A 17,714-nucleotide genomic window follows, 5' to 3' on the forward strand; every position below is an offset into this window, starting at 1 on the left:
AATGTAGGTGAAAATAGATCAGTCTAAATCTAAATGGCACAATGTCATCAAATGTCATGTCATCAAATGTTGAAAAGACATAATAAATTTACAATTCTAAAAAAAATGATGACATTAAAAATGCAGTGAGTATTGATTGATGTCTACCAGCTTGGCCAACCTGCATGTGCTCCAAATCTATTACAACTCCAGCAAGGCAACATCTGGTAACAGCTCCCCTTCATATCAGTATTATTGAAACAAGAACATAAGGCAAGAACATTTTCTCACAACTGCAGCTGACTCGAAAGTAGGAAAAACAGTGATTATTCAGATGTATCACAATGGAAACATTTGAAGTGTTGACTTCTTTTGCGTTGCTGTTTGTTGGAAAATTGAGGGAAATAATAAAGCATACTTAACATACATAAAGAATAAAGAATGTAAGTAAATACACCCAAAAATACTGAGATAAAACTGAGTTTTCTCCTGCAGAGGATATGACATTGTATTAAAAACACACATGGTAGCTACCTGACAAGACCCTAACTCTTACTTATGCAGTATTCATTTTGCTTTTGCTCTAAAAGTTTGATCATAATAATAATAAACATTCAATTTTGATACACCTGTATAATCAAACATCTGTTCACTGCTTGGTAATGCTTAATATCTTATCAGCCACTAACCTAGAAGCAAGTCAATGAAATTGGGCAAGACGACCTGCTAAAGCTCAAATCGAGCATCACAATGGGAAAGACGTGACTGAAGTGAGTTTGAGTGTGGCATGGTTGTTGGTGCCAGATGGGCTGGTCTGAGTATTTCAGAAACTGCTGACCTTTTATATCAGCAAAATACAAATTTCCCACAACCATCTCTGGGGTTCACAGAGAATAGTCCCAAAAAACAAAACACATTTTTGAATGATCAGCAGTTCTCTTAGCAAAAATTGCAGATTCCAGAAATGAGAAGGAACATTTCCAGACTGTTCTGAGGTGATAGGAAGGAAAGAAAAACTCAAATACCCACCAATTAAAATAAAGGGATGCAGAGTTTACTATACGTAAACTTTGACGCAGATGAGCTACGGTAGCAGAAGACCATACTGTGTGCCACTCCTGTTAGCTAAGAACAGGAAACAGAGACTACAGTTTATATTTTGGCATAAACAACATGGAAGCATGGGTCCATCCTGCCTTGTATCAATGGTTCAGGCTGGTGTAATGGTTGTAATGGTGTGGAAGATGTTTTGTTGGCCTACCTTGTGGCCATTACTACCAACCAACTGTTGTATAAACACCATAGTCTATCTGGGTATTGTTGCTAACCGTGTCCGTCCCTTTATGACCACAGCGTATCCATCTTCACATCTCCCCAGGATAACACACCATGTCTCAAAGCTCAAATCATCTCAAACTGGTTTTCTCGACCATAACACTGAGGCATGCCAAGCACACTGCAAGTCTCTGAGCTGCAGTCTTTGGGCAGCACAGTCTCTAATGCCTCTGTTGGATGAGCTAAAAAGGCCAAGCCCTCAACTCCTGATGCTTCTGAGTTTGGCCCATCTGGCTTCCTGCACTGTGAGCCAGTATCAATCACTTGCAGCATGACACACTCCCTTTGTTCCTGCAACGCAAACATATTTCATCCTTCTGGTGTTCAGAAAGAGCGCAAGTCTTCAACTGACATTTACCCCCCCTAGTCTCTCATAAAGGTAAGATCAAAATTAAGTAAAATGTAAAATATCAAGATGAAAGTGTCGGCATCTGTATGTATGTATGCATTAAAGCATCAAACATTTCAGGTGAGATTTTGACCTAAATGTATTTGGTCAGAATATTTTGACCTTGAGACTTCATCAAAGTGTATGAAGCTTTGAAAGCACAAAAACACTTTTTATACCTTCTGTAGCCTGTCCTTCCCATTTCAACCGTGAGATGAAAGTCAAAAGTGTTAATACCATCTTCAGCACTTAGTAAAAGCATATGCTTCTGGCATTATATTAAAAATTCAAAAGAATTTCAGAGAGGGCTTAATTTGGAGTTCACTGACTGGTTCAAGGTTTTAGAGAAAGTGCATTATTGCCCAAAATGCATCAATACCAAAAGGCAACCACCGAAGGCTGCAGATATTTCTTCTTCATGTATTCATATGGCAGGGATTTACATTTAAATTTTGAGCATTTACAGTAAATCGTGCAGCACAAATACTGCAAGCTGCCAAATACTATAGAAGCGGAAGTGCAACACAAGAGTGCCAAGAAAACCGAGAGCATTTCTTTATCACCTGTCAACATTCATGTATCAAGTTCTGTTCTCCAACTAAAGCAAAAAAAGAGTCTTTTAGCATCCATTTCTATGTGCAGGCATAATTTGCGACCGTCAATAGTGCAATATAATTACACAGCTACAGAACTTTGTGGTAACGATGGCTTATTAAAGCAGCAGAGCAGCAAATTATGAAAAAGAGCTTTTCTAGATAAAATGAGACAGCTGTCAGTCAGGAGAGCGGCTATTCATTTCACAGACATAATCAGGCCACGATACATAAGCAAAAATTTAGCTCCTTTTACAGCTTAGTTTATCAGCAGGGTTTGTCTTATTTTTAGATATTATTTCCTGGAATTGAAAAAAAAAAGGATGAACCTGCATCATATCATCATCATCATCATCATTCACGGCAAAGATGTTTCTTTTCATGGCATCTCAGATCGTGTGAATGCACTCATTTAGTAACAAGAACGGTGAAGAAAAGACCGTCGTTCTGCACGCTGAAGAACGCCAGTCAACTAACAAGTAAGAAGGAAAATCGAATAAAGTAGAGAACATTGAGCATCACGCTCTTCTTTAAATTCGAGCCAGAAGGAAGGCCTAAACGCAACGTGCCCGTGTCTCATGCACTGGTCTCTGCAAGCTTCAGTGCACAAAACACGGGTCTGCAACAGAACGGGAAACAATGAATCCAGAGGTTGGAGTACCCTGCCGGCACAGTGGCTCCTCCTTGACAACACTTTGCATTGTGTTCCGCCTATTTTTCAACCTCCACCCCTCCTCCTCCTGCCCGTCACCCTGCACCTTTGTCTGCAACCCCACCTCACAGTGAGCCACTACAGAGTCTTTTCTTCACAAGCAGCTCTTCAACAGAGCTGTTAGTGTAAAAGCATAATAAATCACAGACCTCTCCTGATTTTATTAATTGCAGCAGCTTGAACATAAATGCTAAACAGATTTTCTTTAATCTTATTAGAAGTGTTTATGTTTGGTTAAATAATCCCATCCGTTTTTAGCTCCTTACACTTTATTTGATATATGTGAGATAGGACAAAATGAGCACATTAATAGTTGGCCTTTTAATAAATTTGATTTGCTCTTCAATCTTCATCCATATTTTACTACATCAGTGCTTTGTTCCATATAACTCCACAGAAGCTCAGTTGAATACACAGGTATTGATTACTGCAAATTAGCTTTTTGTTTTCAAGTAGAACTCGGACTAATCTCATGCTCGCTTGGCCTCAATTTCATCAGGAAAGTAAAAATTTATATTTTTAAGATACAATTAAGAAAAAGATGGCAATAACATGCATTCTAAAATCTAAATATTTCCTCATTTAGACATGGAGACATCTCATTAAAGCATAAGTACATACACGTTTCACCGAGCATTTGCAGCCAATTTCAATATGCATCACATTTTGAGAGTTTTTGATAGATATTTTGGTTTGAGGTTTATTACACAGCATCACGGGCATTAAAAGTGTTAATGGAAGGCCACCCAGTTATAACAACAGCCACTCCCTCTCAGCACTGAGCTGGTGTTACCCTGCAACCACCTGCTACACAAAAACACCATTTATTTTGATCAGTCTAACCTCATCAGCGCCCGCATGTGAAAGCCGTATGGGTACAAGCGACGGGGCTCTGGTTGTGTGTGACTCCCATATTAGATTGGTGGCAGGATGTAACGAGTTAATTTGATGATTTTTGACACACCGGTTTGATCAAACGGTCCACAGAGTCTGAGCTGCATCCACCGTCAAATCAACAGCTTCAAGATGTGTCTGTGTTTCATGCTGTTTCCATACCACACAGAGTATTTCACAGAAACCTCTCCAAAACAGCTCTGAATACCGTTTAAATGCAACAGGAAACCAACATCTATCACCTCTGACAAGCTGTTTTGTTTTGGGGGGGTTTTTCCCCCATCAAGAGACCATAAACCCAATATTTTATATTTAACAAACTCTTATTATATTTTATTATGTATTTAATATGCTTTTCCGTCTATGTGAATTCACTATTTTCCCATGAAGCGTTGTTTCTCCACACATTTGAATGCATAGCAGCAAGGCTGAAGAACTCCCCAAGTCCGGAACAAGTTCTGTGAACTGAGCTTTCACTTAAAGAGAACTTAAAGAGAGCACATTAAGTTAAAAGCCACCAATAGGTTTTATCCTATTTTAATATCTGAGAACTTCCAACAGTCTGTGATTGTGCCACCTGAGTGTGTGAACAGCACTCGGTGAAAGAAGTCATTCTCGTTTTTTGCTGGCATGGTCTGAAAAACACTACAGAGCCACAGCGGATGCCTCAAGAATGTGCTCGCTGACAATTGTGCCAATTTAGGAAGTAAACAAGTCTACAAAAAAACTGCGCATGGTGCACATCTCGCCTTGTTCCTTTTTCCCAGAAGACATGCTTGGGTGTTTTTTTTCCCTTTCCTTTCTTTACACACACACGCTCAGGCAACTTGGCACCTGAGGAAGCCAGCCAATCACAGAGTCCCTGGGATGAGCCAGCTGTCATTGCTAGGCATTACATCATGATGGTGAGTCACTCCCTGGGATTTAGAGACAGTAGAACAAATGCCCAAATACACTATGGCCTTAACTCTCTATGACAGCTCAGCCAAGGTAAGCCATGTGAGAAGGTAGATTTCTGACTGTGGGAAAAACATAAGAAACCCGGAGTGCCTGTGTGCACATAAGGTGCATCAGATATATGCCGTTTATCGCTAAAGAAGAGAATAATCCTCAGGTTGGTCTCAGAGCTGGAACGGTGAAATCACGTAGAGCAACTTTTGCTGTGCCAAGACACCGCAGAAAGTGATACGGCGTTTATAAGGTGCGACATCAAACTTACAGTCTGCATGCGCCAGCACAAAACACCCACACAGCCCGAGGGCCTAGACGCATCTCTTAATATCAGTGGTGATCACAGGAAACAGAGCACATCCCCTGAAGCTAAATTACAGGTCAGCGAGTTGTGTGTAAGATTTCAAATCAACACATCAAAGTGCTTTTTATAATAATTATAATAATAATAATAAGCCAAGTGGAGCCTTAGTGGTATCAAAAATATACCCCTATGTTTACTCTTCATATTGTTCTTAATTTAGTCACTTGGTTTCTTGTTTGCTGTCGCTGTTGCTGTTCATTATTTTGTGCATAAGCAGAAGTGTTAAGTGCCGGCATCCACACTCAGGTAAATAACTGCCAGCTGCCATTGTTATGTGAATGACTGGTCACTCCTAAGAAACCTATTATGCAAGCTGCAATCTGAAACCTGGGGTTAAGATGGCTAACGCTGCACCTTCGTAGTAGGAGGAAAAGAAATATCTCCAGACAGGACTCATAGGGGAGTAATAACGATTCTCAAAGAAAAAAGACACGTAATAAGAAAAGGAGGAATGTTTCAAAATGGGAGACCCACTCGAAATGAACTGTGTGGAAAAACATCGCTGCATGCATCTTAAATGAGCAGCGATTATCCCTGCAGACACCAGGTGTACAGGAAAATGAGTTGACTCTTCAGGTGGTTTGAAAAGCAGGATTTCTGAAAATCAGAAAATCCTCCCCCATCTACAAATGAATGCTGCAGGTGTGGTATCAGCTAGGCTGTGGAAATCCTGGAACAAAGCACTTTAAACTGTTTTACACTCTTACTTCAGTGAGTGCCTTAGCTGCAGTCCTAGAAACTAGCCACTGAAAAATACAGGTGTGAAAGTCAGCGTCACTGATACACAGGGCTTCCCTGATTACAGTTTTGTGACCTACAGAAAGGTTTTTCAATCTAATGACAAATTTGCTAAGATGACGACAAAAATTAGGTGAGTTTTTAGTGCACACTAGCACTACTAAAAACTCAATCAGAGAACGTATTTTTCCACTAATAAGTATTTTGAATCCCAAAAGTGACAAATGAATTAGCAGCCTAACACAACCATATGCCGGTTCAGTCAAATGCACAGTATATTTCTCATACTTGGGCTGTTCGATATATATCGGATGACGATATGAAAACGTCTATCGTTGCATGTTAAGCTATCGTTTGTTTCATGGTGTCACAAAATAAACTGTTTACGGCAATATTTTTTCAACGTTTTGATGGTCACTGTAGAATTTCTTAAAGTTCTCTCTTTCTCTTATATTTAATATAACCACACTACGGACGGACAAGCGACTGTTTTTATGCGTTGACGTTAGCAACAACGCCGGTAAAAACCATCGCGCGGCTCCGCCGTCCGCTTGTTTATTTACCACGTAAACCTTTCGCAATAAAGCTGAAGATCCTGTTGAGATTTTTCAAAATAAACAGAATCAAGTGAAAGAGTATGCAGAGTGTTTACAGATGAGAAGCAAAAAAGAGCCATTAGGTGCTAAAAAAGAAACCTCAGAATCAAACGTTAGAACGAGTTTTTCCCCGCAACACGCCGTGTAATAAATACTCACAAAGAAAATGTCTAAAAATGTATAGTTTCATCCATCTGTCAAAACACTTGACTCCAGGTACACGACCAGCAAAAACAAAACAAAACACGCAAATCGAGTTGCCCGAGATTCACAGAATTTACAGAAAATGTAAAATGTTTGTGATATATTTCTTTGTCTGGACGATAAATGTCTTATATCAGGATATGAGATTTTGGTCATATTGCACAGCCCTATCTCATATTATGTCATTATTTACATTTTAATACTATTATATAATAAACACATCGCAAGAGTGATTACCACTTCTGGCCCAGAGTCCCCCTGGCAGATGCCTACAGATGGGGGCAATGAGATGCTCGGGCAGCAGCGCCTCGGGACAGAGAGAACGATGGAGAGCTAACAGCCAATCCCTGTTTGTGCACCGTCGACAAAGGCAGCTTCAACTATTAATGACTCTTTCACACGCTCACCTATTGAAACCTTTTAAAACTTTGACTTCTTACAGATAAATGTTGACCGAAGGCTCTTTGTCCATCATCTCGACTCCAGGAGAACTAGACAGGATGTAAGACTGAGCTTTTAGGGAGGGGTAAAAGCGATCACTGTAAAGGGAAAAGCAGGGTGCTTGATTTATAACACAAGATGAAACAACTGCAGTATTTGATCAGGCATCAGTAAAGTAATATATCAGGGATCAGAACTTTTAGAAGAACTCATAATAGCATCAGAGTTGGTAACTAACATGGCTGACAAGAGAAACATGGGGACCTGGGGGCAGCAGTATAGCTAAAAGTCAGGCAATCACTAGAGCCCCGTACTTTTCGCTTTTCCAGAAAGTACCAAACCGGCTTTCCTGGAGAGATAATGCTGGGGAGGAAGCTAGAAGACAACACTGTGCATAGGGTTGAATAAAAAACAGCAGGCGTTTTAATGCAAGCAATGATATGCAGCTTATTCGTGTATACCCGTCAGTATTTCTATAGGTTATTGCATTTCAAAAGCTTTTCCTATAAAACTGCAAGACTTGTAACTTACCATTTTTACATTGCTAAGCATATAGCTTTGCAGGAGATCACACCCGAAGCCAGCCATCGCATACAGTAGGTGTTTGTTTAAGTGATGAAGCATAAGCATTAAAAGTCTGCCAAGTACACTCGGATGATATTGCCGCCGTTTTTCTGCACTTGAAGGCTCAGTTGAACAAAGAGAAAATAAAGCAAAACCTGCTCTCTGCACTTTTAGCTCAAAGATTGTCGGTAATCCAACATTAAGAAAATTACTCAGGGCTGACAAGCGTTTGTGTCATCCCTGATGAAGGTTACCGCAGCTAAGCCAAGACATTTTATATGGAGGCGCTGTCACTCCAAGCATATTTTACATTTTATGCCTTTGGTTGAAACAGGTGGGGGGGGGGAAGTTATGCAAAGTAAAAAATACTGGGTTTTTTCTTCTCCACCTGAAAATTAACACAACATAAGTATGAAGTGACTTTCAGAAACAAAATACCATCTGTTAATCAGTGCAAGTCCTGAGGGAAGTAAGTTATAACGGTGACAGGCTATAAATAACAGAGTCCCATGGTGACAATAAAGAAAACTGGAACATCAATAAACACAGTATCTATTCCAAATAAAAATCGGTGCTTGTAGCTCTCCAGGCATTTCAAGGAGGACAGGGACATCATGCTGGGATTCTGTTGCGCAGCAATGTAGTCCATCGTCACCTTGGGCAACCTCACCAGACTTGGCAGCCTCACTTAAAGAGCTCAGTAAAAGGGAAAAAAAATATAGGGAGTCCACTGCCAAAGGAGCACAGATCATTAGTTCTTATGTAGAAAATCTGGTGAGGTTGGGGCTAAGCAAGTATGCTGAGGAGTGCCACAACAAACACCTGAATATTCTCTATCACCTTGCAAAACTCACACGAGCAGCATCCCGGTTAGCCTTAGAGCAACAGCAGCTTGTTTGAAATCACAGCCACTCCCACAGATATTTCACCTTCTTGGATGGGATCTTAGGGAACATCAAGCATTGTTTATCTGAATTCATTAGAAGCTGATGCTGCTTCACTCTGCCAAAATGCCAGAGTTTAGCCTAAGGAAACTGGAGAAGTATTTTGTTTCAGACCCCGTTTCTTTAACCAGAACAGAAGAAAAGACCACAACAAAAAGGATCAGAAACAAGATTTTACTGAGCTGAAATGGATGGCTAAGCAGAAAGTGTGTCAACAAGCTCAGTGAAGGCATATTTTCATTTTGACAAGAAAAGTCCCGCCACAAAAATGTGGCTTTCATGAATAACTTCATTTTGGAAAAAAAATACATATACACACACACACACACACACACACACACACACACACACACGTAAATATATATATATATATATATATATATATATATATATATATATATATATATATATATATATATATATAGATACACATGCATATTTGCCTGGTATATAATCATAATGCTTATGGTTTTGTTATAAAGACATGTTGTTTTAACCATGGATGACTGTGCTGGGTTGCCTTGCGTCTGAATTAACTACATATTGTATTGATTTTTCTGCTGCCTTTAGGCGTCGCCACAACAGATCGTCTACCTCCGTCTCACCCTATCTCTAGCATCCTCCTCTGTCACATCGACCCTCTGCATGTCCTCCTCCGCTACATCCATGAATCTTCTCTATGCACTTCCTCTTTTCCTCAGCTCCATATTGCCCGTGCCTCTGATGTACTCATTTCTAATCCTGTCCATCCCGGTCAGCTCTGCCACCTCCAGCTCCACTTCCTTTTTTGTCAGTGTCACCCTCTCCACTCATACATCATAGCAGGTTTCACTGCCATCTTGTAAACCTTCTCTTTCACTCTTGCTGCTATCTTTTGTCACAAATGACCCCCTGACACTCGTCTCCACCCACTGCACCCTGGCTGACCCCGTCTTCACTACCACTGCTCCTTCCATCTTCACTGTTACACCTGTCTACTTCCCATTAGACATACATATTCTGTCTTGCTTCTAGTGCCTTTTCATTCCTCTTCTCTCCAGAGCATAGCTCCACAGCTCCAGCTCTACAGATTATCCTCCACCTGCTCCCTGTCTGCAAGTATCACAGTGTATGGAGACTCATGGCTGACCTCTTCCATCATCCTGCAGCTTATCGCACCCCCACCCTGAATCCATTTCCCACTCCTTCCATACACCATGCTACAAGTTGTGGTAAGTAATGTAATATTAAATTTGTTTGTACTGACTCATCAAACTTTAAGTTACCATTAGATGAGTCATTGTGCATTAACTCATCTAATGGTAACTTAAAAATTCATGTTACATTAGTTAGTATTACTCGTGGCATTCCATTAGAACATAATGACATAATGTGAATATACATGACTAAAGGCTACCTTCCTCTGTGAATATTATATCTGCTTGAGAATTTTGGGAGACATTACTTCATTGACATCAGTTGTCCATTTAGTTACACACTCTGAAGACAGCATTAAGATCTGAAAATCATGTTCAATGTTGCGCTCAATGGCAAAGGAAGGGGCTGCTGATTGGGTTGCATAACAAGTCCGTCTCTTTTTTTCTGGGTTTTTTCCCCCACATTCAATTCTCTATAGGACGCCTTCAGAGCTCACACAATAAAAATCACTCATGGGTTCTATTCATGTCCTGATTAATATGCAAAGACAGCCTATCCTCATCTAACAGTCAGAAGAAATATTATAGCCAGTCAAGTCATTTTGAGCTCATCTGGATGGAATTATCAGCACTTTCAGAAGCTCTGCGATATGACATGAATTTATGGATTATGTAAAACTTGTATCATCTGCATTTCAAAGTTTTTAGACTTTACGTGCCTCTTTATCATCCACGGACGAAGAACTTCTAATGGCTTAGTGACTGGAATCAAATTAAAACTGTCTTTGTGTTCCTGTGTTAAAAACCCCCAGAAATTATTGTTTTTTTGTAATTAAGCTTAAAAGTGTTTGTAAAGTGTTGTTCAAATTTGGGGATTTCAGCTCGATTTAACGGCCACACAGTGAAGCTGAACAGCACAGTTCCATTAAATATTAACAGTTTGGTGGAGCAATAACAGATTTTGCACAGATAAGCAAACCCATATGTGCAGGTACGTATTGTATATCTGTGGTACAGAGAGCAGTTTTTACAGCGGGAAATGCACTACATACACTTAATAACATCACACTGAAAAGAAATGTTGAGTGTCAGTAAACTAAATAATATTACTGACAAAAGACTGAGTGGAGTCTGGAAAGAATGAAGAACTGACATTAGTCACCATCACTCATCTCCTCAGTCCGGCTTTTTCCCTTGCTGCTGATGTGGAACCAGCAAGTGCAGATAACACTGAGGGGGTGGCTGCTGTCTCAGACTGTAGATAAGTCTAAAAGAATCTGCCAAATTCAAATATACTTGGCAACTCAAGCTAGCACCTAGGCTACAGACAGGCAGCTCTCATTTTAACTTGATTGTACTAGCCTAACAAATGTTCTGTGTTTGTGTAAAAGCATACCAACAGTGGATGTAAATAAGTGTTAACATCCTTTTCTATTAGTGAGATTAGGGACTTATAGTGGGTTCTGGCTGCAACGGCACTTAACGAGCATTGTTGTTGTCACATCTAAATGGACTGGTACTTGTTCAGTGCTTTTCTACTCAATTTGAGACCTCAAAGCGTTTTCTTACCACAAGCCTCTTTCACCCATTCATACACACATTAACCTAAGTGGGTTTTTTTTCGTAATGTCCAAACACTCAGACTCCAATGGATGCATCGAGGGCAACTCGGGGTCCAGTATCTTGCCCAAGGATACTTCAACATGCAGAATGGAGGAGGCACAGATAAGGCCACCGACCTTCTGATTAGTACGTGATCTACTCTACCTCCTGAACACACCCATCTAGAAAAATTATATCCAAGTGGCTGTACACAGGTCTTTGATAGTTGAGTGTCACTGTGTTTCATGTGACATGTTTGAATCGTGATCATGATGAAGTAAAGTTTATCACCAGTACTGTCTGGGGCAAACAGCAGCCTCCAGGTCTGGAGAACGAAGCCAAGGCATAAGTGCCAAAAACTGCATTTCCTCTAATGCCCACTCAAAAAGCGAGCGAATCCACATAGAGTCCTGTGTTTAAAACAGCCAATTTCACAGGATTAAAAAGCATGTTTACAGCCTTGTACACAAAGCAGTTAGGGCCTCCATAGTTCCCCCCTTCGTGGCAAGTGTACAGGGGTGCATTTTCTAAAACCCATCCATCTGCATATTGGAGCTGGTGTGCAGATGGATGCTGTGACTGACAGGGGTTCCAACACAGACTGCTGGACTACTCAAAGTCAATTAATGCACCTCTCCACCATGTCTGTGCTGTTGTTGCCTGTTGGAGCATTTTAAAAGGAATTATCTAACAGACTGTGCTGTGTGGTACAAACGATTCAAGGAGTTTCTGCTTCAGTTTTAGTGAGTTAAATTTTTAGTATTTTAATAGTCTGCACTAATTAGCAGATAATGTAACTCAGACACACAGGGCTCTGTGTCTGTGCTGCTGTGTGGGCTGTTTTGAGTTGAACTCTCAGGGGAGAAAGGATGATATGACATATAATAAAAGCTGCAAAAGATGGAGATCAATAAACAAATCAAGGGGGGGGGAGCACAGCAAGAAGGGAAAAAAAGAAAGCTATAGGGCGAAAATGTAGACGCAGTAATGACTGAACTTTATGTAAATGTAGGCAGCAGCAAAGAACTCACATCTTGAGAATCAACTTGCAATTATGATGACAAGTCACTTGATCTGTTGCTCTCTTACATAAACTGTACGGCGACACAGGCATGCAGTATTTAGCTAAACAGAAGCTGAATCCAAGTAGGAGTACTGCTATAATCTGAACAGTCCATGTACTGACGAGAATTTGATCATAACAAGCCGTAATAGTACATTAGTACAAAGTGTCTCCAAGCCAAATGGTGCATGGACCAGAGTGCAACTACGGAGCAAAGCTTGAAAGAGCCAGAATCTAGTTTTATTTAAAGAGCGGACTAAAAATGCCTTATAATTTTCCTGTGTTTGGCTGCTTTTTCCAGTTCCCCTAAGTCAAAAATAGCCTGTATTATTTTCATAGTGGCTTTGAACCCACCACAGCAGTTAAAGTCCCATATGTTAGCCATTTAGGATTTGTGTATTTTCTCCCTCAAAATGTTACGCTAAAGTTTTTCTTCCCTTCTGTAGTTCAGCTGACTGATTAAAGTACACACATGCTGCTTTACAGCCAGAACAGTACATGGATTTGCACTGCTTGCAGTTTCATATAACTGTATGAACTGAATGGCAAGTGCACATCAGCATCTAGCCTGCCTTCAGCCTGCAAACTTGTTGTTTCAGGAACAAAAAGAATAAAGAAATCCAACAGAGGCAATCCACTTTCAGCAAGAGAGAGAACACTCTGCCATTCTGTCAGATGCTAAAACACTGCACAGCGGTTTGCAATATCATGTGAAAAGGCGATTAAACTCAATAACATCCATTCGCTTCTCCTTTTTTTTTTCAGGGTCGCGGGGGGCGCTGGAGCCTATCCCAGCTGTCATAGGGCGAGAGGCAGGGTACACCCTGGACCGGTCGCCAGTCTGTCGCAGGGCCAACACACAGGGACAGACAACCATTCGCGCTCACATTCACTCGCACATTTACACCTAACGGCAATTTGGATTTTCCAATTAACCTATCCCCACAAGCTGCATGTCTTTGGACGGTGGGAGGAAGCCGGAGTACCCGGAGGGAACCCACGCAAACACGGGGAGGACATGCAAACTCCACACAGAAAGACCCCGGCCTGATGTTGGAATTGAACTCAGGACCTTCTTGCTGTACGGCAACAGTGCTAACCACCGTGCCACCGTGCTGCCTAATTATGTAATTTGATCATAAATATATTTTATCCTCAAGTCAGACTAATCAATCAGGAATGCCCAGTAGTACATATTTTACATATTTGGTCAGTGCAGGGCGCTGCTGGACGATGCTGAGCTGCAGTGCAATAAAAGCCAGTTTAAACTTTTACTGGAAGGCAACCCTGCGTTGGTTTCTCTACAGCCAACAGCACAGAGCATGAAAGGGTTAAAAAAAAGAATAGAAATGCCTCAGATCTGTAACTTCACATTCTTGAAGTCATAAATCTGAGGCGGTGTCATTTTCACTTTAATAAACGGGGCTTCTTTTCCCCTCAGATTACCCTGCATCACCTTCTACTTTATCCAGTTTCAAACTGATCACCACCATGGATGCGGTGGCTTAATTCAGTAACACAGTCAGAACGGGCACTGCACACTCGACTTGAATTTAAGTCGAGAAAGATCACTACCTGTGTCGACTCCTAAAACTGCATTATAATGCAGTTACATCTTGGAAGGTGGTGTAGCTCTGCATTCTAATGTTTGGCGCGAGCCTCAAAAATGTAATTATCATCGAACTGGAACAGAAACTGGAAATCAATAAATGTAATTAAATTGCTCAGCCCTCAAAGTGTGTGATACTGTCATTACCCCTTCAATATACCCCGAGTCCATCAAATAATGCGATCAATTTATTTGAATTTCTCCTTGTTGCAAGAGGGTACAGCTAAGGCACAGTTGTCTAATTATCTCCCTCTTGGTTCCTTTCTCTTTCCCTCCCCTGCGGAGGCGCGGTAAATTGTGGGGGTGTCAGAATATTTCGGCAGGGTCATGAATCATATAGAAGAAATGAAAACATCCCAGCACCACTCTCTAAACCCACATCAGTGACAGGGTGCCCAAGTGTTTGGGTGCTGATTTGGAAATACCTCCAAAAATATTCTGGAAAACTTTCAAAAGCCAGCGCCAAGTGATGCAGTTTAAGGTTCATAGAAACCACAAACATCAGCCGGCACACGCATTATCCCAACACAGCCCATTAGATCCTCGCTCAGCTTGTTGAAAGTATTTTAAGTAGTTTTTTTTTCCCAACAGAAATCACAGCATTTTTTTTCCCAGCGATAAAAATGTAAAGTGCATTTTTTTGGTTGCTGTTTGTGAAGTGCAAAATGTCAAATCCTGTGTTTTAAAAGTTTGGACAGTAATCAATAAATCAATATTTTATATAACTTCAAGTATCAACATCACTATCACACTCAAAAACCACCAGATCATACAAACAAGAAAAACAAAAGCGGAGCCCCTTTGGGGGCACGCCCAGCACCACATGGAGGCCAGCTTAGGTTTTATGTACCAAAACAAGAAAAATACCATCCAACATACACAGTAATGATCCACCTTCTTCAAATTCTGTCGTCTTATCCACTCAATTTCCCCAGTCCACATTATTTTAGGCTATATACATTATTTTCCTGTGCGTAGACCCACATTCTTCATGCTCGATTTCCCTAAATTCTGCAAAGACAGGGCTGTTGGCTTCAGCACAACTGTGAAATAAATGTATTATTTAGCCAGACTGAGACTACTGCATGGATAATTCAATACAGTCTCACAGTGCTACATCTATGAACTTTAAACTAATGATGCGTGCTCGGGGAAAAGTGACTTAACAGTCTACCCCAAATAATGTGTCATGGCCGTGTGGCACAAACACAAGGCAAGGAAAGGAAAGGAAGGAAGGAAAGGAGTCAAATGTCAATAAATCGAAACAGGCATAGCCAGATGATAGGCTACTTTTTTAGCACATGAAAAGATTTGCCTTCTGGTTATTTTAACTGTACCTTCAGTCATTTCATCCAGACTCAGTGGCTGTATTGGCTGCAGTTAATCTCAGTAGGGGAGAAGAAAATGCTTCTTTTTTTTATTTTGTTTTTTGCCATAGACAAGAAAAGCATAGACCTGTAGAGCACTGAGAAACAACAGTGCAACTGAGGCCCCGGGTTAGAATAATCATTTTACACCATAATGTACACTAAATTGAATCAAATTATAACATCAAACTATTCTTCCGCTCTCCAAGGACCCCTGGGGGTCCTCAAACTCCTCTTTGAGCACTCAGTTGCAGTGTATGGAATGGGGAGGTGAATGCAGGGAGGAGAGAAGGATGTGGGTGGTGGGAGAGGTGGGGGCTTTGGGGGGAAAAATGGGTCCCCCTCCCGCCCTATATAACCATGAGAGCTCTGGGATTGGATGCTATTGTATACATTGAAAGACTATTCAGTCTACCTCACTGGATGACGAATTTCCCCTCAACCAACGAAATTAAAAAGTACGATCAAATCAGTCTGGGTCTGTGCCGAAGTCGACATCATTTTGCGCATGGAGGTTAGAAAAAAACAAGCACCTCGCTACTAAGTTAGAAACTACAGAGTCCTTTTTGGCCAGAAAAACAACAAAAACAGAGGCAATACCTCAGTGTCGACCTATATGATCAGAGCAGGGATGCAAAAACTAAACTCCCGCACGGACACATCAGCACAGCTACTGGTTATGTGCCAAATCCGATCGTGGCACAAGTGGAAATTTGTGCGTGCATCTTATCGATCTATTCGATAGTTTTAAGCGCATGCGTACGGAAAACAAATTGAATATTAAGGTAATAAAGAGAAAAAAAGGGCAGTAAATCTGTTTCCAGTGGGCTAAAACAAAGCGTTCCCGCTAATAGCGATCGGCTCTCCGGACACCCCATCCTCGGTGCGTCACGTCTGACCCAGCAGAACTGAGAAAGCCGAGGTGGACTTTTGAATGACAGTATATTCGTTTGCCGTTGACGTTTGCAGCGACTTAAGAGGCTATAAGCAATAAGCTGGCTGCTGACATAAAGGGGACCACAAAAAGCGCCCCACTACACCACCGGTCTCTGGAAGCATCCTCCTCTATTTACCCACAGGGACGAACTCAGGAGCTTAACTTCCACAGCACGCAGTACGAGTGGGGATTTTTATTATTATTATTAAAAATATGTTGCATAACTTAACTTAGGGAGAACAGTCACCCCGAATGAAAGAGACTGGTCGTCTGCACTTCTCTGTGTTGTGCAGGGATATTCAAAATGCGCCGAGATACGCGCCTCTATCAAACTGTATAACCCCAAAACTGAATAAAATGCGCCCTGCTAAGTAATTCATGTCGCTTTCCCTCAGAGAGGGGGAGATGCCTCACTTTTTAGAGAACTTTTGGGATAACTGTGAATTTTGCAGCGCTCGAGCTCCAAATCCAGCGCCACTGTCCGGAGTCAGTGACAAGGATGCCGCCGGTGGGACCAGAGGATGCTGCTCTAGAATCAACACGTCTCGGCCTGCGCTTTCACACAGATTTGCTTTGCCTACAGCTGGATATTAATCCCCACACAACCTAATATTAGACTAGAACAAGAAATAACTCATTTTACCTGCACAGCCGATGAATAACAATCCCCAGATGAGGTCCCTTATTTGAAGCATTGTAATGTGTCACACAGCTATTCTCCTTGAAGAGCAGACGCACTTTAAAACAAGAGAGGTGTCTCTAGTGATGGGGGGGAAACAGTCTTTCCAGGGACAACAACTGATACCAGGCGGATTTTTGGTCCTTCTTGCTACCCGTGTTCGCGCCGCGGCACAACGAGAGTGACAGGCTGAAACCGTAGCACGCACTCGCGCACGCATGCACTCAATAGATACCAGCACGAATTACTCCGCCCGGTAGGCTATAACCCCCCACACACAGAGAGACACACACGGAGGGGGCGGGCTGAGGTGAATTCAGTAACAAAGTAGTGCGCGGAGCTGTCTGTGCAGACGGCAGATGGTCACCAGAGGCTGTAATTCGGATTACTGAGCTTGCAAACCGGCTAACTATGGTTTAAAACACATAGAGTGACATATTGGTTCTAATTAAAAGTGTTATCCAGACTGCTAGAATAGCTTAATACTAAACGAATGACTGAATTTCCAAATAGTGATGGATAGTTCACAATGACAATATTTTATTCCATTTTATTTAAAAAAAAAATAATAATAATTCTGAGGTGATATTGTTTATATTAATATATTAATATGGTTCG

At 41.2% G+C, this 17,714-nt stretch overlaps 1 protein-coding gene across 12 annotated transcripts in view; it reads right to left on the reverse strand.

Annotated features, from left to right (window-relative positions):
- ncam1a (neural cell adhesion molecule 1a) overlaps positions 1–17,334 on the reverse strand; it is a 268,916-nt gene extending 251,582 nt beyond the window's left edge. For 5 of the 12 annotated variants that reach the window (XM_026181160.1, XM_026181159.1, XM_026181161.1 and 2 more), the window contains exon 1: positions 17,061–17,334. In XM_026181160.1, the coding sequence (XP_026036945.1) occupies positions 17,061–17,112 (52 nt within the window). In that variant the 5' untranslated portion in view covers positions 17,113–17,334. The remainder of the gene's footprint in view (positions 1–17,060) is intronic. The other 7 variants (XM_026181164.1, XM_026181163.1, XM_026181166.1 and 4 more) reach the window with 3 other exon arrangements.
- Positions 17,335–17,714: the final 380 nt, after the last annotated feature.

Source organism: Astatotilapia calliptera, chromosome 10 (genome assembly GCF_900246225.1).
Source record: "Astatotilapia calliptera chromosome 10, fAstCal1.2, whole genome shotgun sequence".
NCBI classification, from domain to species: domain Eukaryota; kingdom Metazoa; phylum Chordata; class Actinopteri; order Cichliformes; family Cichlidae; genus Astatotilapia; species Astatotilapia calliptera.